This window comes from Leopardus geoffroyi, chromosome B2 (genome assembly GCF_018350155.1).
Source record: "Leopardus geoffroyi isolate Oge1 chromosome B2, O.geoffroyi_Oge1_pat1.0, whole genome shotgun sequence".
In the NCBI taxonomy this organism is placed as follows: Eukaryota; Metazoa; Chordata; class Mammalia; order Carnivora; family Felidae; genus Leopardus; species Leopardus geoffroyi.
The window spans coordinates 31,119,916-31,144,959 of record NC_059332.1 but is presented as its reverse complement, the minus strand read 5'-3'; the positions used below and the strand labels follow the sequence as shown (position 1 = coordinate 31,144,959).

The 25,044-nt window shown below is 53.2% G+C and overlaps 1 protein-coding gene and 2 long non-coding RNA genes across 5 annotated transcripts; 1 reads left to right on the top strand and 2 right to left on the bottom strand.

The window, feature by feature from the left end:
- The first annotated feature begins 1,787 nt into the window (after nt 1–1,787).
- NOTCH4 (notch receptor 4) lies at nt 1,788–24,415 on the top strand. Of its 3 annotated transcripts, none has more exons than XM_045497794.1 (30): nt 1,788–1,964; nt 2,764–2,845; nt 3,036–3,328; nt 4,849–5,196; nt 5,274–5,396; nt 5,515–5,751; nt 5,866–6,021; nt 6,330–6,524; nt 7,922–8,035; nt 9,253–9,366; nt 9,454–9,576; nt 10,584–10,743; nt 11,932–12,077; nt 12,354–12,506; nt 12,722–12,839; nt 13,057–13,144; nt 13,507–13,660; nt 14,467–14,651; nt 16,608–16,860; nt 17,088–17,200; nt 18,028–18,551; nt 19,109–19,492; nt 19,598–19,773; nt 20,308–20,527; nt 20,681–20,753; nt 20,857–20,995; nt 21,522–21,817; nt 22,047–22,194; nt 22,712–22,809; nt 23,187–24,415. In XM_045497794.1, the coding sequence occupies exons 1-30, from the start codon at nt 1,907–1,909 to the stop codon at nt 23,877–23,879; spliced, it is 5,964 nt and encodes a 1,987-aa protein (XP_045353750.1). In that variant the 5' UTR covers nt 1,788–1,906; the 3' UTR covers nt 23,880–24,415. The 3 variants fall into 3 exon arrangements, with proteins under 3 accessions (XP_045353750.1, XP_045353749.1, XP_045353752.1); XM_045497793.1 differs by having other exon boundaries at nt 20,681–20,762; XM_045497796.1 differs by lacking the exon at nt 5,515–5,751 and having other exon boundaries at nt 20,681–20,762.
- On the bottom strand, nt 3,653–7,915 carry LOC123608193. The gene is made up of 3 exons (XR_006717131.1): nt 6,993–7,915; nt 4,513–4,694; nt 3,653–4,414 (listed from the first exon to the last, which is right to left on the bottom strand). It is a non-coding gene; the product is annotated as an uncharacterized LOC123608193 (long non-coding RNA).
- Nucleotides 19,657–23,190, bottom strand: LOC123608191. The gene is made up of 4 exons (XR_006717129.1): nt 23,082–23,190; nt 20,876–20,992; nt 20,305–20,569; nt 19,657–19,770 (listed from the first exon to the last, which is right to left on the bottom strand). It is a non-coding gene; the product is annotated as an uncharacterized LOC123608191 (long non-coding RNA).
- Nucleotides 24,416–25,044: the final 629 nt, after the last annotated feature.

The window sequence follows — 25,044 nt, the reverse complement described above, 5'->3', positions numbered from 1 at the left end:
CCCCCACAATGGGAAACTGGATTCAATGAACAAGGGTTCATCAAGCAGTGAGATACTTGCCAACCATTAAGAATGATGTTAGCCCGTGTGTCTTCTGGTGTGCTGCGTTGAGAAGGCTATAGCCTCACGTTGGTGGTATTCCTGGCCCAAAATGAGTAAACTGAACAAACATCAGACATACCTAAATTTAGAAACAACCTACAAAATAGCTGACCTGTATTCTTCAAACCTGTTAATATAATAAAAGGCAAAGTTCGTCTAAGGAATTGTATCCATATTAAAGGATACTGAAAAGACATGATGATTAAGTGCAAGGCATGATCCTGGACCAAGAAAAAAAATTCAGTATGAAGGACATTATGGGGCAATTGGCAAATTTGGAACATGGACAGTAGATTAGATAATACTATTGTATCAACTTAAGTTTCCCAATTTTGATAGTTGTACTGTAGTTACATAAAACATGTTCTTGTTCTTAAGACATTCATACCCGTGTTTTTATAAGTAAAGGAATATCTTGTGTACAACTTACTCTCAAGTGGTTCAGAAAAAAATACTGTCTATTTAGAGAAATAATGATAAAGCAGATGTGGTCATGATGCCAGTTGGTGAATCTGAGTGAAGAGTATCCTGGAATTATATTCTTGCCCCTTTGCTGTGAGCTTTAAATTATTTCCAAATAAAAAAGAGTTTTATTTTTTTAATATATGAAATTTATTGTCAAATTGGTTTCCATACAACACCCAGTGCTCATCCCAAAAGATGCCCTCTTCAATGCCCATCACCTACCCTTCCCTCCCTCCCACCCCCCACCCCCATCAACCCTCAGTTTGTTCTCAGTTTTTAAGAGTCTCTTATGCTAATAAAAAAGAGTTTTAAAAAGGGAAGGTACTCCGGGCACACCAGGCTGCAGCTTTGGGTACCACAGTGCTGGGGCTGTGCATGGCTATTGATAACACCTCCAGCCACCCCAGACTCTCAGCTCTCTGTGCTACTAAGGAAACTCAGTGTGTGACTGACCCTGGAGCTGTCCTGGGTTGACTCAAAAAAGGTAGGATGAGTCAAGGGAAATGAATTCTCCTCTGTCGTTTTATTTACTCCAGTTCTGAACTCAGAAACTGACATTCCGTATATCTCAGAGATCTCTGTGGTAGAGAAAGGGAAGGGAACCTACCTAAATATAGAGTTTGCGCTGGATAATCCAGACTGCACATTTCAGTACCGACAACGTCCATTTATCATTGATATTGGTTTCATACGTTTCCCAACAAAGGAAGGCCAAGATTTCCCCCAGAACCAGCCCAGTAACTTGCCCATTCCCCCAAAGGAGAAAACTAAGTCCCCAGCAAGGGCCAAGGTAATGGCGAGGAGTGCCCTGCATTCCCGCTGCCAAGGTTAGTGGTTTCGACTTATAGAAAGTTTCAGAGTGTCCAAGAAGCACAGATACTAACCTGGAACAGAAGATGCCTCAGCACCCCACACCTCTGTTCCAGGCCCTGACCCTCCCAGGGCAAGGGTAAGCCACCTTGTCATTCTCATCTCTAGAAAGGGGAGACCACACAACAACAGAAGGGCTGGGACTGAACCCAGAAACCGCCCCCCCCCAGCCCGGTGCTCCCATCCTGTTCACCTGCCACACCATCCCACTCCCCCTCTCCCCAGGGGTTGTCAGGGACAGAAGGCCCCTCCCTCATCCCCCTCAATGTTGTTCCACTCCTCCCCCTCCCATCACTAGGGTGTCCAGGACATTGTGTGACTCAGGAAACAGCTCAGACGTGAGGCTTGCAGTGGGCAGAGGAGGAGGAAGGGGCCGTGGGAGCAGAGGAGGTGGCTCCGGCCTCGGTGAGGGCTCTGAGGGTCCTTGCCTGAGGAGGCAGAGGATCTGGGTGTGGGGCGGTGCTCTGGAATGCAGCCCCCTTCACTGCTGCTGCTGCTGCTGTGTCACTCAGTCGTCAAGACCAGAGGTGAGGCATGGGGTAGGAGAGGTGACGGGACCCATCTTCCTTAAGAGGGTGTTGATGGGTTGGGGGCGGAGGGCCAAGCCCCATGCTTTGAGAGGACACTGGGTGGAAGAGAATCTCACCACCATCACCCCCCAAATGCAGGGAGAGAAGACTCTGCTGCTGCAGCTGCACAAACCAAGGCTTTGGGGCCTGTGCCAGGGGCGGTGACTGTCTGGGGAATGGGTGGGAGGGTGCCTGCCTCAGGGAGAACCCAGTTGGCCTTAGTGCTGGCGGACAGCAGGCTCTTGCAATCACATTTAGGAGGTAAAGAGGGAAAAAGACTGGCCACCTGCTAGGGAAGGCGATGAGAAAAAAGCAGGAGATGGAGACATGGGAAGGTCAAGGGCTGACCAAGTCCCTTTCCCGGTCCAGCTGTCCCCACCCCCCGGATGGCTCAATGCTGGGCCCTTCCGGTAGGAAATCCCTTCAATGTCTCAGCCATTCACCTTCCTGGAGTCCCCTGGGCCCCCCTCCTGAGCCCTGTTGTCTCCATTCCAAGGGATGGAGCCTGAGGCTGGACTTGGAAGGCTGGATAATAAACAGGAAAGGGGGTGGGGATTAGGAGCTGAGAGGATCCCCAGGCCTGGGATGGGGGCGGGGCGATGCGAGGGCAAGAGCACCACTCCAGTAGGGATCAGGCAAGTGCAGAAGTGGTGGTGGCTGAGAGCACATGCGGGGCTGCTGCAGGCAGCAAAGCACCCAGAGAAATCTGGGAGCACAGCGATCCCCACTCCTATGCCTTCCTCATCTCCATCCCTAGTGCTTCGGTGTGGGGACGTCCCAGAACCCTGTGCCAACGGAGGTACCTGCCTAAGCCTATCTCAGGGACAAGGGAGCTGCCAGTGAGTTCTCCTGGGAGTGGGAGACCAGAAATGGGGAGGGAGAGCTGGGGAGGAGGAGGGACTGGGAAGGAAGGAGAAAGGGAGGAGGTAAAGGCTCTAGAGGGAAACAAATGAAGGCAAAGGAAGGGAGGTGGGAGAGAAGGCAAAGAGGACCCAGTGATTTAAGTTTCCACTCTCCTCCCCTGCTCAGGTGTGCCCCTGGCTTCCTGGGTGAGACATGCCAGTTTCCTGACCCCTGCCACGATGGCCAGCTCTGCCAGAATGGGGGCAGCTGCCAAGCTCTGCTTCCCGCCCTCCCAGGCTCCCCCAGCCTTCCCTCTCCCTTGGCCCCCAGCTTCTCCTGCACCTGCCCCTCTGGCTTCACTGGCCAGAGGTGCCAGGCCCAACTCAAGGACCCCTGTTCTTCCTTCTGTTCCAAAATGGGCCGCTGCCATATCCAGGCCTCAGGCCGCCCACGATGTTCCTGTCTGCCTGGATGGACAGGTGAGCACTGCAGTGGTGGGGAGGATGGGACAGGCAGGAACACTGGACTGGGAAGTGGGGTGGGAAAGATGGAACTGGAGTCTGCAAAACAGCCAGCTCCTTTGAGGATAGAAGCTGTGAGAATCAACGAGCCCTCCTGCTGACCATTGACCCGAGACACATTCATCAGCATGGCTGTACCAATGGTTAAAACGTTGAAGTGTTTTCAAACCCGTTAGTAAATGGCTACCGCCACAGTCCCCTTAGTGCCCCAGCCTGGCCCCTCGACCCAGTAGCCAGAGGGTTCATGCCTAGCACAAGGCAGGAAGAGGGGAACCTCCTAGATTCTGCATAATGGGCATCTGGCCTTTATTCTTCCAAGTAGGAGCCCATTACAGCACCTGGAAAGACTGTGGTGGTGGGAGGTGTAATGGGGGTGGAAGGGATCTGACCCAGAGAGAGGAACGGGCATCAAGGGAAGGAAGAGGGGTGCAACCCGGGGACGAGGGTGTGGGACCCCTGGTGGGCAGGGCGTCCTAGCCTGGGGAAGCAGTCAGGGGTATGGGACAGAGGTGAGAGCCCCTGGAGAGGAAGGCTCCCCTGATCTACCAGGAGGGAGGGGACTGGACAGGGCAGTGAAGACCACACGGGGAGGAAAGTGATCTGTGAGGGGTGGACTAGAAGAGCAAGGCTTCTCAAACGTGGCAAGGCACAGCAATCACCTGGAAAGCCTGCAACATACTGGTGCCCACGTCCCAGACAGGCTGCTTTAGTGGGTCTGGGGTGGGCCCAGGCATGGAGATATTTTGAGTGCCTGGGTAATTCTGAGGATTTGGGGGTGGGAGACCAGCCTCTCGTGGTGTGACAACAAGGAGGACTGTCAGTGGCAACTTGCCAGGCCTTGTGCTTCAGAGCAGCGGCCCACGTGTCCAGTGCCAGCTCTGCCACCGATGAGACGCGCGCCCTCGCATCAGGTAGTTAAGCCCTCTGCATCCTCAGTTGCCAGCTGATGTCCACACTTCATAACGTTGTCGAGAGGAGGAAAGGGAGTGATGTTCAGGAGGTGGCCGCTTAGCCCAGTGCCAGCCGCCACCACCGCCGTTGCCACTGGAGGGAACAGATGAGACGTCTGTCTCCTTGTCATTATCTGCAACACTGTACCCACCTAAAGATTCGGAAATCCAGACAAGAGAGGCCAGACACACCTGAGGGCACACAGCGGTGGTGCACAGCAAGGTGCCGAGTCTGGAGGCCAGCTGCTTGTCTCCTCCCCACCAAGGAAAGGCCACCAAATTTGGAAGGACACTGTGTCTCAGGTCTGCTCAGCAGGGCCAGCCTGCAATCCTCCCACCAACAACGACAGCTCCCATTTCCCAGAATGCCAAAACTGAGGCAAGGGGTGGTGGAGCAGGGCAAAAAGCGTATGGGAACAAAGAGAAGGCAACATGAAAATCAGACACAGATAATCCAGAGTGAGAGCTGGATTCTCCCAGCGGAGCGGGGGGCGGGGATTGAACAGCGCCCTCTGTCCTCTGCCTCAGGTGAGCAGTGCCAGCTTCGGGACTTCTGCTCAGCCAATCCCTGCGTCAATGGAGGGGTGTGTCTGGCCACATACCCGCAGATCCAGTGCCGTTGCCCACCTGGCTTCGAGGGTCATGCCTGCGAACATGATATCAATGAGTGTTTCCTGGACCCAGGGCCCTGCCCCAAAGGCACTTCCTGCCATAACACCTTGGGATCTTTCTGGTGTCACTGCCCCACTGGGCAGGAGGGTCCACACTGTGAGCTCCAGCCAGGACCCTGCCCCCCTACGGGCTGTCCCAATGGGGGCACCTGTCAGCTGGTTCCAGGGAGAGACTCCACCCTCCACCTCTGCCTCTGCCCCCAAGGTGCGTCCTCACGTCTGCCACCCCTCTCTCGGGGCAGGGAGGTCCCCTTCCCTTCGCTAATCCCATGACCCTGTCAGGTTTCAGAGGCCCGAGCTGTGAGGTGAATGCAGATGACTGTGCTGGGCACCAGTGTCAGAACGGGGGCACTTGCCTGGATGGGCTGAGCACCTACACGTGCCTCTGCCCAGAGGCCTGGACCGGTGAGTCGTTTAAGCCAAGTCCATGGCACCCGTGGCCCATATGATCAGCCCCTAGCCTCCCCTCCTCACAGGGCTCCCAACTCCAGCCTTTGTCCCCTTCCCATCCCATCCCCCACAGGCTGGGATTGCTCCGAAGATGTGGATGAATGTGAGGCTCAGGGTCCCCCTCGCTGCCAAAATGGGGGTACCTGCCAGAACTCAGCGGGCAGCTTCCATTGTGTGTGTGTGAGCGGCTGGGGAGGCACAGGCTGTGAAGAGAACCTAGACGACTGTGTTGCTGCCACCTGTGCCCCGGGATCCACCTGCATCGATCGTGTGGGCTCCTTCTCCTGCCTTTGCCCACCTGGCCGCACAGGTGTGACAGAGGGCTCGGGGAGGTGGCCGTGAGGATGCCAAGTGACAGAAGCATAAGGGGGGCAGCTGGGATCCTCAAGCGGCCCAAGAGCCTCATGCCCATCCTGCCCTCCAGGACTCCTGTGCCACATGGAGGACATGTGCCTGAGCCAGCCATGCCACGGGGAAGCCCAATGCAGCACCAATCCCCTGACAGGCTCTCCACTCTGCCTGTGTCAGCCTGGCTACTCGGGGCCCACCTGCCACCAGGACCTGGACGAGTGTCAGATGGGTAAGGCACCCCCACATCAGATCCTCTCTGAGTCCCAAACAGCCTCTGCAAATTGTTTTTCAAATTAAAAATACAATCATCTCTTTTTTCCCAATTTTGTCCAGATTTGGCAATTCTTCCCTACACGGTCTTCTCACCAGTGCTTAGCCCTCCGGGCCCCACTTAGTCCTCGTCTGTCTTAAAGACACCAGCCCTTTCTCCGATGTGTTCATTCTGCCACAAGCAGGCCCTCGTGCCTTCCCTGGCAGTCTGGCCTCCTTGCCCTTCTGCCCTGGGCCCCTGTGAACTTCTGACCCCTCTCCTCCTAGCCCAGCGAGGCCCCAGTCCCTGTGAACACGGCGGCTCTTGCCTCAACACCCCTGGCTCCTTTGACTGCCTCTGTCCCCCTGGCTACACGGGCTCCCGCTGCGAGGCTGATCACAATGAGTGCCTGTCCCAGCCCTGCCATCTAGGCAGCACCTGCCTGGACCTGCTTGCCACCTTCCACTGCCTCTGCCCACCAGGTAGAGATGGATGGGGCCCTGAGTAGAGGACACAGGGAACTAATCCTGAACCCACTAGGCATGACCCCTCCAGAACATAGATAGCCCCAGGCCAGTTGGGATCAGCTATCAAAGAATACCTCTTTCTCATCTCCCCACCCAAGATGAACACTCTGGGAAACCCATGGCCTCTAGGAGAAGGGCAGCCACAGATGGTACTGAGGTTGTACACTGCTCAACTCTGGGGGTGAGAGGAAAGCATTCACTTCATAGTCATTGTAAAGTGTGCAGCCTGGTCCACTGTACACAGAGGCCCATCAAGGAAGAGCAGAACAACAGCAGCCTCGGCTCAGGCCAACTCAGAATGTTCCTCCTAATCACAGAAACTCTCCCCTGTACAGACTGAGTAAATCCTTAAAACCCCAAAGGGCCTGTATGCTTGAATTTGGTACAATAGAAAAAACAAAAGTGCCACAAGGCTGCACCTACCTCCAAGTTACGTTTAAGGGAGACAGCTCTCCCCAGGGGTATAGTGACCAACCCGATATCAGGAACGGAATGTAACCAAAAAAATAATAGCTTACTTTATGCCAAGTACCACCTGAACATCTTACATGCATTTTGTCATCTTGGCAATAACCCTCTAAGGTCAGTATTGTTACTGTGCCCATTTTACAAGAAACAGACACAGAGAGATTAAGCGAGTTGTCCAGCCAGTAAGTGGCATGGCCGGGATTCAAACCCAGGGCTTCAGTAGATTTAACCACTACACCAAACAGCCTTCCTAAACTGAGCAGCATCCAAGGAAAAAAGCTGAGAAAACCATGCAGTCCTCCAAGGGACAAGGTCATAGATACCAAGGAACTTCAGAGGCAGAATCCCCAGGCAAGAAGTGGGAGGCAGCCGAGGTCTAGAGGCTGATCCAGCTTCAGTTCAGGGTGAGACTGCGGATACCAGGACAAGCCCAAAGATACAGGACAAATATGTGACCAACAAGCTACCCAAATGCCCTTCAAATACCCCCCCCTTGGGGACTCCTGGTCTCCCTGGCACAGAAGCCTGCTGGGGTAGAACAAGAGGCATGACTCACCTCCAAGCAGATGCCCATTTGTTTCATTTGACCTTGAGGACCTCCAGGCTCATTAGCCCAGCCCAGTGAGCCTGCCGTCTGGGCACAGAGAATGGCCCCCAAAGGTACTTCCTTGCTGCCCCCTCGGGTCCCAGCAGGTGCCCTGCTCCCTGAGCTTTCACATTTAAAGGGGGCAGAGCCACACAGCAGAGCAGCAGGACCGCAGGCTTGTCGCCCCAACCTTCAGGCAGACAGCACCCTGGGAGGGTTCTAGAACCCTGGTCCTCCTGGGCAGAAGGGGTGAGCAGCCCGGGCAGGGCTCAGCCTGCACCACATCTCCATGTCCCAGGCTTAGAAGGGCAGCTCTGTGAGGTGGAGACAGACGAGTGTGCCTCTGCTCCTTGCCTGAACCAGGCTGACTGCCAGGACCTCCTCAACGGCTTCCTGTGTGTCTGCCTGCCTGGTGAGTACAGATTCCACTCCAGTCCTTCAGCCCAGGCCCCTGAACCACAGTGCAGGCCCGACAATCCCAAACCTTTTGAAGTTCACCCTGGCTTGGCCAACGAGGCTCCCATTTCTCCCAACTCCTCTGCTCCCCCAACTCTCTTCTGTTACATCCCAAACCTTCCTCGCGTACTCATCCACCTTTATCTCTGTCCTGCCAAATTACCCAAATCGTCCCTTCTGGCCCTCCTCCAGAGTCCGCTCGTGGGGATCCCAGGCTGGTCTTGGCACTGCTCACCCTGGATGCAGGGAAAACTGCCCCCGGCCTTCCTTCTCCACCATTATCGATCCCTCTGTTCCCTGCTGTGATGATAACAGATGTTTCTTGAATATTTGCTCCAGGCCAGGCACTTGGCTGTGTACTTTTCAGGCATTACCTCATTTAATCCTTCCAATGACACCATAAGGTAGGTTCTATTATTCCCCTTTTACAGAAGAGGACACTGCAGCCTAGAGAGCTTGAGTAACTTGCCCAAAGTCACACAACTGGCAGGTGCTGAACATCATCCTCCTGTCACCTCCACCTGCCCCAGGTGTCTTCTCTGGGAAGCCCCCCAGGTTCACTTTTCCTGGTGAGGGGAGGGGCCACGACTTGCATTTATGCTTTTGATACATAGTATTTTCACCATTCACACACACAGCCAGTTATACCTTCTTTATATAAAGAATGAAGTTACTAAGATATGCTGTTATGTTCTGAAATTCAAATCACTCTTTGAGCAGGCCCCAGATTGGTACCTTCATTATATAATGATACATGCAGATGAACCTCCAAACCAAGCCATTTGAAACAAGATTCTCTTCACTGCAATTCATAGCAATGTTATTTCTGTCTGTGTAAATAGAAGGTTAAATATCGACATTAACTCTAAATTTCTTGTTCGAATCCATGAAATCATACCTGTACATCTCAGTCACAAATATTTGTAACAAACTCCCTGATGAATCCAAAGTCACAAAAGAAAGAAAAAGAAGGAGAGGAGAGGAGAGGAGTGGAGAGGAGAGGAGAGGAGAGGAGAGGAGAGGAGAGGAGTGAAGAGGAGGAGAGGAAGGGAAAAAGGAAGGAAAGGAAAGGAAAGGAAAGGAAAGGAAAGGAAAGGAAAGGAAAGGAAAGGAAAGGAAAGGAAAGGAAAGATAACCTTTACCATCTCTCCCCACTTACTCCCTGCCGCCCAGGATTCACTGGCTCCCGGTGTGAGGAGGACATCGATGAGTGTGGAAGCTCTCCCTGTGCCAACGGTGGGCAGTGCCAGGACCAGCCTGGATCATTCCATTGCGAGTGTCTTCCAGGTAGACCAGTGCTCAAACACTGGAGGGAAGAGTGGGGGCCAAGTGCAGACTCCCCTGCAGGTCCCTGACCCTCCTGCTGTGCCCTAGGCTTTGAAGGCCCTCGCTGTCAGGCCGAGGTGGATGAGTGTCTGAGTGGCCCATGCCCCACTGGAGCAAGCTGCCTGGATCTCCCAGGAGCCTTCTTTTGCCTCTGCCCCTCTGGCTTCACAGGTAAGCAGGGGAGGTGTTAGAAAGGACTGGCAGGATAGTTGAGTCCATTAGGGGTGGAGCAGAGGTCATTGCTGGATATTCAAGGGTTGGACTGTAAAAAGAGAATGAGAATGGAACCCCTTCAAATTATTCAATGCAAAACCTGCACAACCTGAGGCTGACAGCAGGTGTTATTTACAGGGCCCACACTGGGCCCAACATGAATGGTGTGATTAGGGTTCAGAAACAGGATGGGGTTCAAGAGGAAGCCATTCATTTCCTTATTTAGAATGTATTGGGGCGCCTGGGTGGCGCAGTCGGTTAAGCGTCCGACTTCAGCCAGGTCACGATCTCGCGGTCCGGGAGTTCGAGCCCCGCGTCAGGCTCTGGGCTGATGGCTCAGAGCCTGGAGCCTGTTTCTGATTCTGTGTCTCCCTCTCTCTCTGCCCCTCCCCCGTTCATGCTCTGTCTCTCTCTGTCCCAAAAATAAAATAAACGTTGAAAAAAAAAAATTAAAAAAAAAAAAATTAAAAAAAAAAAAAAAAGAATGTATTAAGTGCCTACTATGCACAGCCAGACACAGACACAAGTTGGTAAGAGACCTGCTCTCCTCAAGTGGCTTTAAATCTACTGCAGAGAGACCAAGAAGTCTCCTGTTGGTTATGGCCACAGGTGCTCTGAGAGAGACTGCACAGGATTCTGTAAGAGCACAAAGGACCAGCCAACCAGACTAGAGATGAGAAGGCTTCATGAGGAGGTAATGGCTGAGCTGAGTCTGGAAGAATGAGTAGGAGTTTGTCAAGACAGAATGCTTACATGTTTTAGCTGCAGGTAACTGCATTGCGAAATGATGCCATGCAGGACCCTGTGTGCCATTCTGAGGACGTTAGACAGTATCCTGAGGCAACAGGGAGCCACTGAAGGACAGGTTCGTGGGGAGTGAGCAAGTCATATGTAAAAAGTGGCTTTGGCCCCATCAAGGACATAGAGGGACTCTGTTTTCCCTCTGACCCATCTCCCCACCCCAGGTCATCTCTGTGAGGTTCCCCTGTGTGCCCCCAACCTGTGCCAGCCCAAGCAAAAATGCCAAGATCAGGAAGACAAGGCCCACTGCCTCTGCCCTGACGGAAGCCCTGGCTGTGCCCCCGTTGAGGACAACTGCACCTGCCACCACGGACACTGCCAGAGGTAAACTTCCACGTCCTCTGGGTCCTCCTCAGCTAGGCCAGGGGGAGACAACCAGGGAGGGGTGAGTCTGCAAGAAATGACCAATAGGGAAGAAGAAGGAAATGGCCAAGTTCTGAGGTCAAAGCCAAGGTGAGGGATCCACTAGTGAGTGCTATCCCGTGAGGGGAGAGTTCATAAATAACAGGAGAAACGGAGGGCTAGAGGGTCAGAACAGGAAGAAAAACATGGAATCCCAGGGCCAATTAACCATACATTAGAGGGGTACCTGGGTGGTTCAGTCGGTGGAGCGTCCGACTTCGGCTCAGGTCATGATCTCACAGTTCATGAGTTCAGGCCCCACGTCCAAGCTGTGCGGACAGCTCGGAGCCTGGAGCCTGCTTCAGATTCTGTGTCTCCCTCTCTCTCTCTGCCCTTCTCCCACTCTCACTCTGTCTCTGTCTCTGTCTCTCTCAAAAATAAAAAATTGAAAAACTTGAAAAAAAAATCATACATTAGACAAATATTGAACATCTACTATGTGTGGATACTTTTCCAGGCACTGGAGGAATAGCACAAAACAAAAGAGACAAAGTGTCTGTTCTCATGGAGCTCTCATTCTAATGAGGAAAGACAGATAATAAACAAATTATAGAAGAAATGTATATACATATTCATACATATAGTCGGAGAAAACAAGCAGGAGGCAGGTATGGAAGGGGGACAATGCTGAGAACAGAGCCACTGAAGAAGGGGACCAGAGTCTCAGGGCCAAAAAAAAGAAGAGATCAGAGGGCTGGGTGGCTCAGTTGGTTCAATGTCCAACTCTTGACCTCAGCTCAGGATGTGATCTCAGGGTGGTGAGTTCAGGTCCCACGTTGGGCTCCAGGCTGGATTGGACTCTGGAATGGGCATGAAGCCTACTTAAAAACAGAAGAGGTGCCTGGATGGCTCAGTCAGTTAAGCATCTGACTTTGGCTCAAGTTGTGATCTCGCGGCTGACAGCTCAGAGCCTGGAGCCAGCCTCAAATTCTGTGTTTTCCTCTCTCTCTGCCCCTCCCCCACTCACACCCTCTCTCTCTCTCTCTCCCTCTCTCTCTCTCTCTCAAAAATGAACATGAAAAAGAAAAAAAAAATGATGAGGAGTGGGGAGGGGAGAAGAAAAAATCACCAGAAGAAGAAAAACACCCTTCTTTTTCTCGTTATGACCAGATCCTCATGTGTGTGTGATGTGGGATGGACAGGACCAGAATGTGAAGCAGAGCTGGGGGGCTGCATCTCCACGCCCTGTGTGCATGGGGGGACCTGCCACCCCCAGCCCTCGGGCTACAACTGTACCTGCCCCACAGGCTACACAGGTGAGGCCCTTCCCAAACCACAGACATTCTGGGCTGGCCACCTCTAACCAAGAGCAAGACCAGTAGAGGCAAGTGTCCTAGGTCTCTGGGTCTTGGTCACCACCAAGGAGAACTGGGCATGTGCTGCAGGGACCACAGGCGATATGCAGGAGGTGGTAAGAAAAGAGGTTGGATGGAAGACAAAAGGGATGGGGATGAGGAAAAGGAAGGGGAGATAAGTGGAGGAAGACAGAGAGAAGAGGATGCCCTTTCTCAGACCCCACTCATTTCCCTCAGGCCCCACCTGCAGCGAGGAGCTAACGGCTTGTCACTCAGGGCCCTGTCTCAATGGTGGCTCCTGTAACCCCAGCTCTGGGGGCTATTCCTGCACCTGCCCTCGGAGCCACACTGGGCCCCGCTGCCAGACAAGCACTGACCACTGTGCCTCTGGTGAGTACCTACCATGTTCTGGGGCTGGGCCACAGGTGGATGGAGGAACTGGTCAGGGTGTGTTGGTGCCATCTGATAAAAATCAACTGGCCACCACGAGCTGCAGTTTTGATGGGGGCAGCAGGGAGTGCGTGTATGTCCTGTGCGGGGTGTGACTAAGGTCACAGCCCACGTATGGGTAAGGAACCCAACCCCTCACAGCCTCCTCTCTCCAGCCCCGTGCCTCAATGGGGGTACCTGTGTGAACAGGCCTGGCACCTCCTCCTGCCTCTGTGCTGCGGGCTTCCAAGGCCCACGCTGTGAGGGAAGGACCCGTCCTAGCTGTGCAGACAAGTGAGCAAAGACCCCTAGAGGAAGGGAAGGGGCCCCTCAGCCTTCCCACCCTTCCTGTCCATCTCCTCTGGAGCTCCAGGCTGCCTTGAATTCCACATCCCACATCCTTTCACTATGACTCCCTTTCTGGTTTCCTATCTCATCACCGCGTCACACACTCCCTCCCCTTTGGTTGCCGGGACTGCCTCCCACCATGCCTTGTCTCTGTCCTGTCCAGCCCCTGTAGGAACAGGGCAACCTGCCAAGATGGCCCTCAGGGTCCCCACTGCCTCTGCCCCCCTGGCTACACAGGAGACAGCTGCCAGGTGAGGGGTGCTGAGCCACGTGTGCTGAGGAGGGCGGTGGCTGAAGGGCTCTAGTGGGAGGGTGTCAGGGACTAGAAGAGCAGGGAACTTGGGAAGGTAACCACATGAAAGGGGGTGTGAAATCTGGGAGTTGAGCTCTAGCTTGAGGTTTGCATGGAGTAGAAGTACAGAAAGGATTTCTGATCCCAGGAACTGTTCTGGGATGGGGGGGGGGGGGGGTGGGGGAGGGAGGCTATCACCTGGCCCCAGACCATTCAGGAGAGGGCTTGACAGGTAAGGATTTTGAGCAGCTGGCAGAAGACCATCTCTGGGCCTGAACACATGACACTCAGTCTTGCCCCATGCTCTCTCCTAAACCTCAGACTCTGGTGGACATCTGTGCCCAGAAGCCCTGTCCACACAATTCCCACTGCCTCCAGACTGGGCCCTCCTTCCAGTGCCTGTGCCTCCAGGGATGGACCGGGCCTCTCTGCAACCTTCCGCTGTCCTCCTGCCAGAAGGCTGCTTTGAGCCAAGGTACTAACCCAAGAACCAACTGGGGAACAGATGAAGAGAGAAAGGGTGTCCCTCTCTACCCGATCCCTAAGGGCATCCACATACAACCTTTGACCAAAACAACCAACTAAGAGTCAAAGTAACACAGACCAACCACTACTGCTGATTCTATAGCTCAGCCCTCCTATCACCATGCTCAAAGCAACTCAAACAACACCAACCAACCCAGACAACAAGACTCCAGTTTATCACAACCACTGAGACATAACTCCATGTGAAGCAACTCAACTCTGTCACTATCATCATAACTCAGCTAGAATGGATCACACTTAACCCAACTTCACTCAACTGCTGCTCCCAATCATTTTCATGTTATGCCAACCCCCTTGTGAAAGAATACCCCCACCCTCATTCAAATGAGGTTTAATATGAGCAGAACTCAGGAAAGAGACTACTGTGGGGTTAGGGGATGGGAATCACAGTGAGAGAACATCACAGGATGCCAATTCAGGGGACAGACTTAGGCACCTAAAGTTTCTGCTGAGTTCTTTCTTCCTTGAGACTTGTTTTAAGCCAAGAATACACTTGCTTATAATGCTCTAATAAGTTTAACAAGAGGTATCTCTCTCCATTCTGGAAGAACAGGCAGGAGGGGGATCTTGATGTCTTAATCTCTTCAGCACCAGAATTTATTGACTCCTCAGGCTCCAAGTGGCCTCCACCCACCCCAGGAATGTCAGTGATCCCCATGAGCCTCTCTGCTCTGTGTCTGGGGCCCCTGAGAACCTAACTTAGCTTTGTCTATCCCTGTTTGCCTTTCTTCTCAGGCACAGAAGTTTCTTCCCTGTGCCAGAATGGAGGTCTCTGCATCGACAGTGGCTCCTCCTATTTCTGCCACTGCCCCCCTGGATTCCAAGGCAGCGTATGTCAGGACAGGGTGAACCCATGTGAGTCCAGGCCCTGCCAACATGGGGCCACGTGCATGGCCCAGCCCACTGGGTATCTCTGCCAGGTAAGCCGGTCTAGAGGAGAGCAGTAGGGGAGACAAGCGTGGGTGGATGTGGGAGAAGTAGTTGAGGGGGCGTGTAGTGATGTATTCATTTCCCTTTCCTTTACCCACATACCCAACCAACCACCAAGTCATGCCATTTTGCCTCCTAAATCTTTCTCAATTCTGTCCTTCCTCCTTCACCCTTTGTCCCACTGCCTCAGTCTAGGCCTTTGCTGCCTTCCACCCGGACACATGGAGCACCCTCCTATTGTCCCTGCCTCCCCACTTGTCCACCTATAGGCTCAACCTTTACTCCACTACCAGGGTGCTCTGTTGAAAACGTTAAGCTGACTTGTCACTCCCCTGCTTAAAACCCTTCAGTGGCTGCCCACCTCTTTTTAAAAAAAAAAAAAAAAATTTTTTTAATGTTTATTTATTTTTGACAGAGAGAGACAGAGCATGAGCGGGGGAGGGGCAGAGAGCGAGGGAGACACAGAATCCAAAGCAGGCTCCAGACTCTGAGCTGTCAGCACAGAGCCCGACACGGGGCTAGAACTCACAGACCGCGAGATCATGACCTGAGCCTAAGTCGGACGCCCAACTGACTGAGCCACCCAGGCACCCCATTGTGGCTCTTTGATAGTGAAATCTAAGGCCAGCGTGACCCAGCCTTGCCTGCTTCTTAGGTCTCATGTCCCCACATCCCCGCCCTCCTACTCTCTGCTCCAGCTGCTGTTGGCTTCCCTACACACCCCTTATACTGGCTCTCCAGTGTCCTTCCCCACCCACTTCCACTGGACGGTGCTCAAGAGGTGCCTTCCTCAGGGAAATGTCCCTAACTTCTCTCCAGACTGGGTTTGGGCCTCTCCCTCGTGGTTCAGATCACTGAGCAGAAGAGGCAAAGCTGGGATTCAAGTCCAAGCAGCCTGATGCCTGTACTCAGAAGGCTGACTTTGGATAAAAGGTGTGATGCAAATCCCCCAACCATCCTCTTTAACTTTTTAATTTTATTCTTTAACTTTTTATTATGACCATTTTCAAACACACAAAGCAGTGTACTAATTAGTAGCCAACACCCCTTCACCCAACACTCAGCTTTACCTCCCCCTTCCTGAGACTCCTTCCCTCTGATATCTCCAAGATACCCCCTCACCCACTTCTCCCAGCCCTCCAGCCACTCCTCACACTCTCTGCAATTCCCTTTTGCTCCACCTTTCTGAAGCCTGGTACTGCATTCTTACATGCTCTCCTTCCTCTTGCAAGAACTCAGCACATGGTACAGACCTCATCGATGACCCTTCTCCCACTAGCAGAAAGGTAAACAATTGGAAAATGGCTAAGGGTACTGGTTATGAAGTCACAGACTTGCACTGAATCCCAGCTCTGCCACCTGCTAGCCGAGTCATGCAGTCTTTCCAGGAATCATTTGCCTTTTCTGTAAAGTGAGAATCAAATGAGATAATTCACATACAAGTTTGTTGGGAGGGTTTAATGAGCTTTTGTATAGAAATCATGCAACAAATGCTAGCTGTCTCTCTGGTTTACTGAGAACGTCATGGAAGCAGGGATGAGTTCTAATTTTCTTCATATTCCTAGGGCCTACAACAGTGCCTGGCACGAAGCAGGCATTCAATAAACACTTACAAATTAATTAAGAAAGCATGGCAGAACCTGGGGGTGAGGTGTGTGATTGAGGGAGGGGGGTCTTACCAAAAACAGAACTATGTTTAAAAGCATTGTATCATAAGATGGTTTGGGACTGCTGGAGCGGTTAAATTGCCCACTATTGAACAAGGGTATAGCATGGAGTTGAGATACAAGGGTGAAGCTACGCAGGGCTGTGATGGATGATCAGTTGAGTGATACTCTGAACTGGAAGGTAGGGAAGGGATCGGGCAGACTGTCTTGAGCTGGCTCCCCTGTACTGTTGAGATGGGCTGGATTATTGGTTCCCTGTCTGACCCTCTTTGCCGGCAGTGTGCCCCAGGCTACAATGGACAGAACTGCTCAAAGGAATCCAACGCTTGTCAATCCCAGCCCTGTCACAACCATGGGACCTGCACCCCCAAACCTGGAGGCTTCTACTGCACCTGCCCTCCAGGTTTTGTGGGGCTGCGCTGTGAAGGGGACGTAGATGAGTGTCTGGACCAGCCCTGCCACCCCCCAGGCACTGCAGCCTGCCACTCTCTGGCCAATGCCTTCTACTGCCAATGTCTGCCTGGATACACGGGTGAGGCCTGGGAGGGTGTGTGTAGGCATCTCTGTGGCACAGCTGAGTTGACAACCCCCACCCACAAGGCAGCCTAGTCATCATGTCCATCCCCCTGTCTCCCCACCCCAGGGAATATGCCCCAGGATCCCTTCCTGTGCAGGTAGTACTGGGTCAATTCCCAGTAATGAGCTAGGAAGGGGGAAATGACTGAAGTAGCTTATGACATCTAACCCCACCCACCACAGGCCAGTGGTGTGAAGTGGAGACAGACCCTTGCCAGAGCCAGCCCTGCTCCAACGGAGGGTCTTGTGAGACAACAGCAGGACCACCCCTGGGTTTCACCTGCCACTGCCTCCAGGTAAGTAACCACAAAGCAGTCTTCTCTGTTTCCCTCAACACTGGTGCCAGGTGAGAATGCCTGAGTGGGATCCTAGAGGGGAGTCTAGGGAGCACTGGAGTGGGAATTATTGATGAGAACCAGCCCATGTTAATGGCGATGAGTGGCTCTCAGAAGCACTTCAGGGGGACAGGCAGGATCAGGTGTTAGCATGAATGGATTTTCAGAAATCATTGGCACTGCCTAAGGTAAGGCCCCAGAGTCAAGCTGGGCGACCTTGGGTAAGTTCTTTTACGTGTGTGTGTGTGTGTGTGTGTGTGTGTGCGCACGCGCACGCATGGACCTCAGATGCATGAAATCAGGTTAATCATAAGCCTTTGTTCATGATACACTATCATCATTGGTTTGTGCATGGCCTTCTTTTTATTATTCTTACAACATAATACCCAGGAACCTAACCTAAGAATTACAACAGTAACGATGACTCACATGTACTTATGTCTTCCTCTATCCTCTTCTGCTTCCAGAGAAAGAGAGTTTATCACCCTATGTCCAAGGATTAAGATAATATTCATTTACTACCACTCTATTAAGTGTTTAGTCTTCTAGGTTGTTGCACACAGCTGTGGTTCGTCCGTTTTCACTGTGTAATATGTCATTATGTGAAAAAACCATGGGCCAGGTTTCAACATCTATAAAATGACTTGATATAAACTTGATGTTCTCTGAGGCCCCTCCAGATATGAGATTCTAGGGCCATCTGTGTTATCTTAACCCGAGAGTTTGCTTGGGGGGGAGTGGGAAGAATAATACAAGGGCCTTCCCAAACATCTTTCTCCTCTCCACAGGGTTTTGAGGGCCCCACCTGCAACCACAGAGCCCCCTCCTGTGGCCACCACCACTGCCACCACGGTGGCCTGTGTCTGCCCTCCCCCAAGCCTGGCTTCCCACCCCGCTGTGCCTGCCTCAATGGCTACGGGGGCCCTGACTGCCTGACCCCACCTGCTCCTCATGGCTGTGGCCCTCCTTCTCCATGCCTACACAATGGCAGTTGCTCAGAGATCCCTGGGCTGGGGTCCCCAGCCTTCCGATGCTCCTGCCCTCCCAGCTCTCCAGGGCCCCGGTGTCAGAGGCCTGGAGCAAAGGGATGTGAGGGCAGAGGTGGAGATGGGGCCTGTGATGCTGGCTGCAGCGGCCCTGGAGGAAATTGGGATGGGGGAGACTGCTCCCTAGGGGTCCCGGACCCCTGGAAGGGCTGTCCTTCCCACTCCCGGTGTTGGCTTCTCTTCCGGGATGGGCAGTGCCACCCACAGTGTGACTCTGCAGAATGTCTGTTTGATGGCTACGACTGTGAGACTCCTCCAGCCTGCACGTGAGCCTAAAACCCTGACTTCAGGTTGGGGGTGGGAGGCCTCTAAGTTACAGTGTGACCACAGCCTCAGGCTCCAGGCAGTTTCCACCCTTGATAACCATTGCCAAGTAGGGGTGGAAGACACTAGGCTCCAGCCCAGGGGAAAAGGGCAGCATCAATATTTAACATGGGGACCAGGAAGGAGGGCACTGCCTCTGTCTGGGCTCCTAAGAGTTGTGAGAGCTCTGGCCTCAAGCCTCTCTAAGACCTGTTGCCATGGAGTATCTCCGCTAACAACCAGCACCCCTGAGGGAAAAGGTCTTTGGACTCTCCTTCAGGGAGACAGGAGAGCTTGGGAGGGTAGGGAGAAGGGACAGTCTTAGGAAACAAGGGTGTCATAGACATTAGAGTGTCTCAACTACCTACCACCCAGGGCCTGACTAAGCCCATTGCTCTGGAGCTGTACCCACTTAGCAACCTGTGCCCTAGAGGCAGTGGAATATCAGACATCTCTCTGGAATGAAGAAGGGGGTCAAGTTTCTTTGGGGATCCTGAGTCCCTCTCTCCTCACCCCACAGTCCAGCCTATGACCAGTACTGCCGTGATCACTTCCACAACGAGCACTGCGAGAAAGGCTGCAACACTGCAGAATGTGGCTGGGATGGGGGTGACTGCAGGCCCAAAGATGGAGATTCAGAATGGGGGCCCTCCCTGGCCCTGCTGGTGGTGCTGAGCCCCCCAGCCCTGGACCAGCAGCTGCTTGCCCTGGCCCGGGTGCTATCCCTGACTCTGAGAGTGGGGCTCTGGGTAAGGAAGGACAGTGATGGCAAGGACATGGTGTACCCCTATCCTGGGGCCCAGGCCGAAGAGGAGCTGGTAGGAACCCTGGATCCCTCTCATCAGGAGAGAGCAGCCCCTCAAACACAGCCTGGGGGCAAGGAGACAGACTCTCTCAGTACTGGGTAAGAAGGCCGGGCAGGAGGATGGGGCAGACACTAGTGTTTTAATGGGTGGAGGGAAGGGAGCCAGCAAGCAGCACACAGGACTCTAAGGCGCCTCCCCCACAGGTTTGTGGTAGTGATGGGTGTGGATTTGTCCCGCTGTGGCCCTGACCACCCTGCATCCCGCTGTCCCTGGGACCCTGGGCTCCTGCTCCGCTTCCTTGCTGCAATGGCTGCAGTGGGGGCCCTGGAGCACCTACTGCCAGGACCACTGCTGGCTGCCCATCCTCGTGCTGGCACTGGTAGGTGACCCCCTGTCATTTCCGCTGACTTTGCTCCCAGACCCCCTTTCATGCCAGCAACGAGCAATGGAGGCCAAATGACACGGGACTGCAGGGACCCCAAATGTTCTGTGTGGAGACTTTACCCTCATGAACCTCTCATTCTCTAATTGGATCTCCTCATGACCCATTTGCTCTCCAGTCTTCTCCCTTATTTCCCGAAGTACTTTATCCTAGCCTTTACCATAGACCTCCCACAAACCTTGGGTTCTGGTCTATCCTGTCTACTAAGTCCAATCATCCCTCTGCCAAACAGCTCACAGTACATGAAAGAACTTCTATAGCACTTATGAGGTGCCAGACCTTGCTCTAAGCGCTTTATAACATTAACTCATTTAATCCTTCCAACAATGCCACAAGGCAGGTACAATTATTGTTCCCACTTAATGGGGAAACTGAAACAAAAAGAAGTTACTGCACTTGCCCGAAGGTCTCACAGTAGTACTCAGCCTCACCAGAAATGGTCTCTTTTTGTGACTGTGTCTCTCCCACCAGCACCACCAACCAACCAGCTTCCCTGGCCTGTGCTGTGCTCACCAGTGGCTGGGGTGCTCCTCCTGGCCCTTGGGGCTCTTCTCGTCCTTCAGCTCATCCGGCGGCGGCGCCGTGAGCATGGGGCCCTCTGGCTGCCCCCTGGGTTCATTCGAAGGCCTCGAACTCAGCCCACTCCCCGCAGACGCCGGCCTCCCCTGGGTGAAGATAGCATCGGCCTCAAGTAAGAGTGAGGATGAACCCAGGCTCTGGGAAAGACTCTTTCCTGTGGAGATTGATGATCAGAAGTTGATGACAGAGGAAGGGGAGGGGGGAAGGAAGGCTGCTGGAAATCCTGGGGACCCTGAAGGTCCCCTACCCACACACCCCCTTCCAGGGCACTGAAGCCAGAGGCAGAAGTTGATGAGGATGGAGTTGTGATGTGCTCAGGCACCAAAGAAGGCGAAGAGGTGGGCCAGGTGAAACCACTGGGACAGAAATGGTCCTGAGGTGATGGTGGAGTTAAAGGGACAAGTCAACTTTCCTTCACTGATCCTTGTTCTGATCCCCAAGGCTGAGGAAATGGCCTCACCCTCCAAGTGCCAGCTCTGTCCTCTGAGGGGTGACTGTCAGGAGCTCCCCCAGGCAGCCATGCTGACTCCTCCCCAGGAATCTGAGATGGATGTCCCGGACGTGGATACCCGTGGGCCTGGTATGTAAGACAACCCAGATCAAGAAAAGGAAAACTCCCTTTGACTCTTCTAGAATCAGAAAGCCTTTTGATATTCGAGCTGAAAAAACTAACCTTAGAGTTAGTGCCTTAGAATTGTGGTTCTCAAAGTGTGGTCCCCAGACAGAAGAATCAGTTTCACCAGGGAAATTGTTAGAAATACAAATTCTCAGGCTCCACTCCAGAGCTATTGACTCAGAAATTCAAGATATTGGGAAATCTGTGTTTTAACCAGCCCTCCAGGTAAGTTTGATCCAGACTCAAGTTTGAGAACCACTGCCCTAGAATGTTAAAGAATTATGCCTACTGGCTCCTTTTACAGATGAGGAAACTGAAGCACAGAGAAAAGTAGAAAAGTCATTTGACTAAAGCCACATAAAATCAAGAGCCAGAGCTGGGCTTCCTGACACTTGAGGCTATGATTCTCCATTAACCTCCAAGTTCTCCTCCTACCCGTTACGTCCTTTTGATTGACTTGTCTCCCATCCCTCATGTCTCTCACCCACAGATGGGGTGACAGCCCTGATGTCAGCAGTTTGCTGTGGGGGAGTGGAGTCCAGGACCTTCCAGGGGTCATGGTTGGGAAGCCCTGAACCCTGGGAACCTCTGTTGGGTGGAGGGGCCTGTCCCCAGGCTCACACTGTGGGTACTGGGGAGACACCCCTGCACCTGGCTGCCCGATTCTCCCGGCCAACCGCTGCCCGCCGTCTCCTTGAGGCTGGAGCCAACCCCAACCAGCCAGACCGAGCAGGGCGCACCCCTCTTCACACCGCTGTGGCTGCTGACGCTCGGGAGGTTTGCCAGGTCAGTGCACACTGGGATCGCTAAAGGGAACAGGGGGCAAACTCATAAGTAAACCTGGGCAAAAGCATCCCCTAGGGTTTGGCAGAGAGGAAGGTGATATGAGATTGGGGATCTGAAAGGAAAAACAACAGATAACTGAATATGGGTTTGGGGGTGGTTTAGAGTGTGAGGGACCTGAGCTAGCAGTCCAGAACATACCAGGGATCACTGCCCCTCTTTGGCCCCCCAGCTCCTGCTCCGCAGCAGACAGACTGCAGTGGATGCACGGACAGAGGACGGGACCACAGCCCTGATGCTGGCCGCTAGGCTGGCGGTGGAGGACCTGGTTGAAGAACTGATTGCAGCCCAAGCAGATGTGGGGGCCAGAGATAAATGGGGTATGAATCCGGAGAGGTTGGAGTTGTGCTATGGAGAAGTTGCACAGATGGGGTGTGAGTAAGAGGCAAAAAAAAAAAAGGAAGCAGCTGAAGGACCAACTGGAGGCTGGGAGATTCCATCCCACCTAGCTGTCAGGGTGGTAAACCTGCGGTGTGGTGTCAGTATAAAACGTCGTCTTCCCCTTTCATCCTGAACAACATACACACACTACCCTAATCCACTGGAAAATAGGCTGGGGAAGAAGTGTCTGTGAGAAGGGGGAAGGGTCTCGTGGGGGGAGGTCTCCCGGTCCCACCGTGCCCAGAACAATGCCCCATTGTCCCTCCCGCGTGCCGGTGACGTTACTAGAAGCAAGGCTTCCGGCCAACCGGCGGTCACCCAGGCAACGCTTCCGCCTTTGAAGTAACCCAGCCAGCCCGAGTAAGTCCTTCCCTCTAAACCAGAATCCGTGGGAAACAGGAACCCAGGCGTCTGGTCCCCAGCCTCTGGGTAACAACCTCCCATGTCGTCCCCTAGGAAAAACCGCGCTGCACTGGGCCGCCGCCGTGAACAACGCCCGGGCCGCCCGCTCCCTTCTCCAGGCCGGAGCCGATAAAGATGCCCAGGACGGCAGGGTTAGACCGAGAGTGGGCTCCCTACAAAAAAAAAGAAAAAGAAAAGAAAAGAAAGAAAAAGGAAGAGACAGGAAAGAAAGAAAGAAAGAGAGAGAGAGAGAGAGAAAGAAAGAAAGAAAGAAAGAAATTAAGAAAGAAAGAAAGAAAGAAAGAAAGAAAGAAAGAAAGAAAGAAAGAAAGAAAGAAAGAAAGAAAGAAAGAAATTAAGAAAGAAAGAGAAAGAAAAGAAAACGAGCGTGGGAGAGGCAGAAAGAGCGGGAATGCCACGCAACCTGAATGGGGAGGGGCCAGTCGTCAAGAGAGTGGAGTCCGGAAGGGCCAGCCCTGTGGGCGTGGCCCTCCCTGATCTCGCCCTCTGGCTGTTTCTTCCGGTACAGGAGCAGACGCCGCTGTTCCTGGCGGCCCGAGAAGGGGCAGTGGAAGTAGCTCAACTGCTGCTGGGACTAGGAGCGGCCCGAGGACTGCGGGACCACGCCGGGCTAGCGCCCGGAGACATCGCTCGCCAGCGTAACCACTGGGATCTGCTGACGCTACTGGAGGGGGCGGGGTCACTGGAAGCGCGTCACAAAGCCACGCCCGGCCGCGGGGCGGAAGCCTTCCCGCGCTCGCGTACCGCGTCGGGAAGCTTGCCCCCGCGTCGGGGCGGGGCTCTGCCGCGCAACCGGACGCTGTCAGCTGGGGCTGGTCCGCGTGGGGGCGGAGCATGTCTGCAAACCCAGACTTTGTCATTAGAATGGGCCGCGCGTGGGGGTGGAGCCTATTCGCATTGCCAGAGCCCATCGAAAGGAGCAGGAGGCGGCCTGTCCCCTGGAGGCCGTAGGTTTTCTCCAGGCATGCGCGGGCCTCGGCCCAACCCTGCTGTTGTGCCAGGAAGATCCGGGGGCGGGGGTGGGGCCTCAGCCGACGATTGGCCCTGCGATTGGGTGACCCTGAGAGCCTGCGGCTCCAACACTCCAATCCCGCCTCCTTGCCTTACGCCGTCCCCGGAGCGGGGATCCCCTCAAGTCGCCTGGGATCCTCCAACCCACCAAGTAACAACTTTAAACGCGGGAGGCGAGGGTCAAAAATAGGACGCTACATGACAGGGATTCTAAAAATGAGCACCCATTATAGGACAGCCTGGAAACACTCCAGATTTTAAGATCCTGGATCCCCAAAAGTGAGGAGTCAAGAGTATTGTGTCCCTCCCAAAGTGACTATGCCCACTCCTCCTCGTCTTACACGTGGAGAAGCTGCAGCCCTGAATGAAGAGGGCCCAGCCCTTCTCCCAGAAAATAAGGGTGAGGAGCTACAGAAGGGTGGAGTGGAACCAATTACTACAAACGTAAAGGATGTAAGTTCTTTCCTGTATACGGTATCCGAAGGAAACCTCTGTCATCCACAAATAGCTGACAAATATTTACAGAGTACCTACTATGTGCCAGGCACTGTGTAGGTGCTGAAGTGTGTGAGCCAAGGGCCACTCCAGCTGATGACTCCTTGCACTTTACCCACTTCCCTCCTCAACAAACCATCCCAGGGATGAAGCGTCATTCTTCTCGCCACCACTATCTATTTAAGAACCTCAAATCTGTCATCCCATAATAAAGCTTATTTGAAGTGTTAACCTTTTTTTGGAAGAGTTGAGTGGAATGGGAAAAAAATTCCACTCATGGGAATGGCTGCAAAGAGTCTTCAGAATTTTGTGCTCTAAGAACAAAGGCATCCCTTTAGGGGCCACCTGGGTGGTTCAGTTGGTTAAGCGTCTGACTCGATCACAGGGTCATGAGTTCAGAGCCCTGCGCTGGGTGTGAAGCCTACGTAGGAAAAAAAAAAAAAAAAAAAAAAGGAAAAGTCATCTCTTTGGATGGAGGCTTTGAGTACAGTTCAAGAGCGAGAATAAGATTTGCGGGATACTGTTGTTATTTTAGAGTATCACCTGAAAGTAAGAGTCTCTAGTAGCCCAGGGAGAAACCACACATAACTATGTATACCCTTTATCCTCTTCAAAGGGCATTTAGTTATGAACACTTAGGAGATTCCTAAGGCCTCAAGTTAAGGCAGATGGAGAGAGCATCTCAAACATACACCTTTCAGAAACACGGTTACACCTCTTTAATGGTGATGGGCCTGAGACATGGAGGCATGAGGCATTTTGAAAGCTAATAGTAACTACCATTTATTGAGCATTCACTATATGCCAAATTATCGCACTTAATCCTCACATCAATTCTATAAGGTAGGCGCTATTAAAGC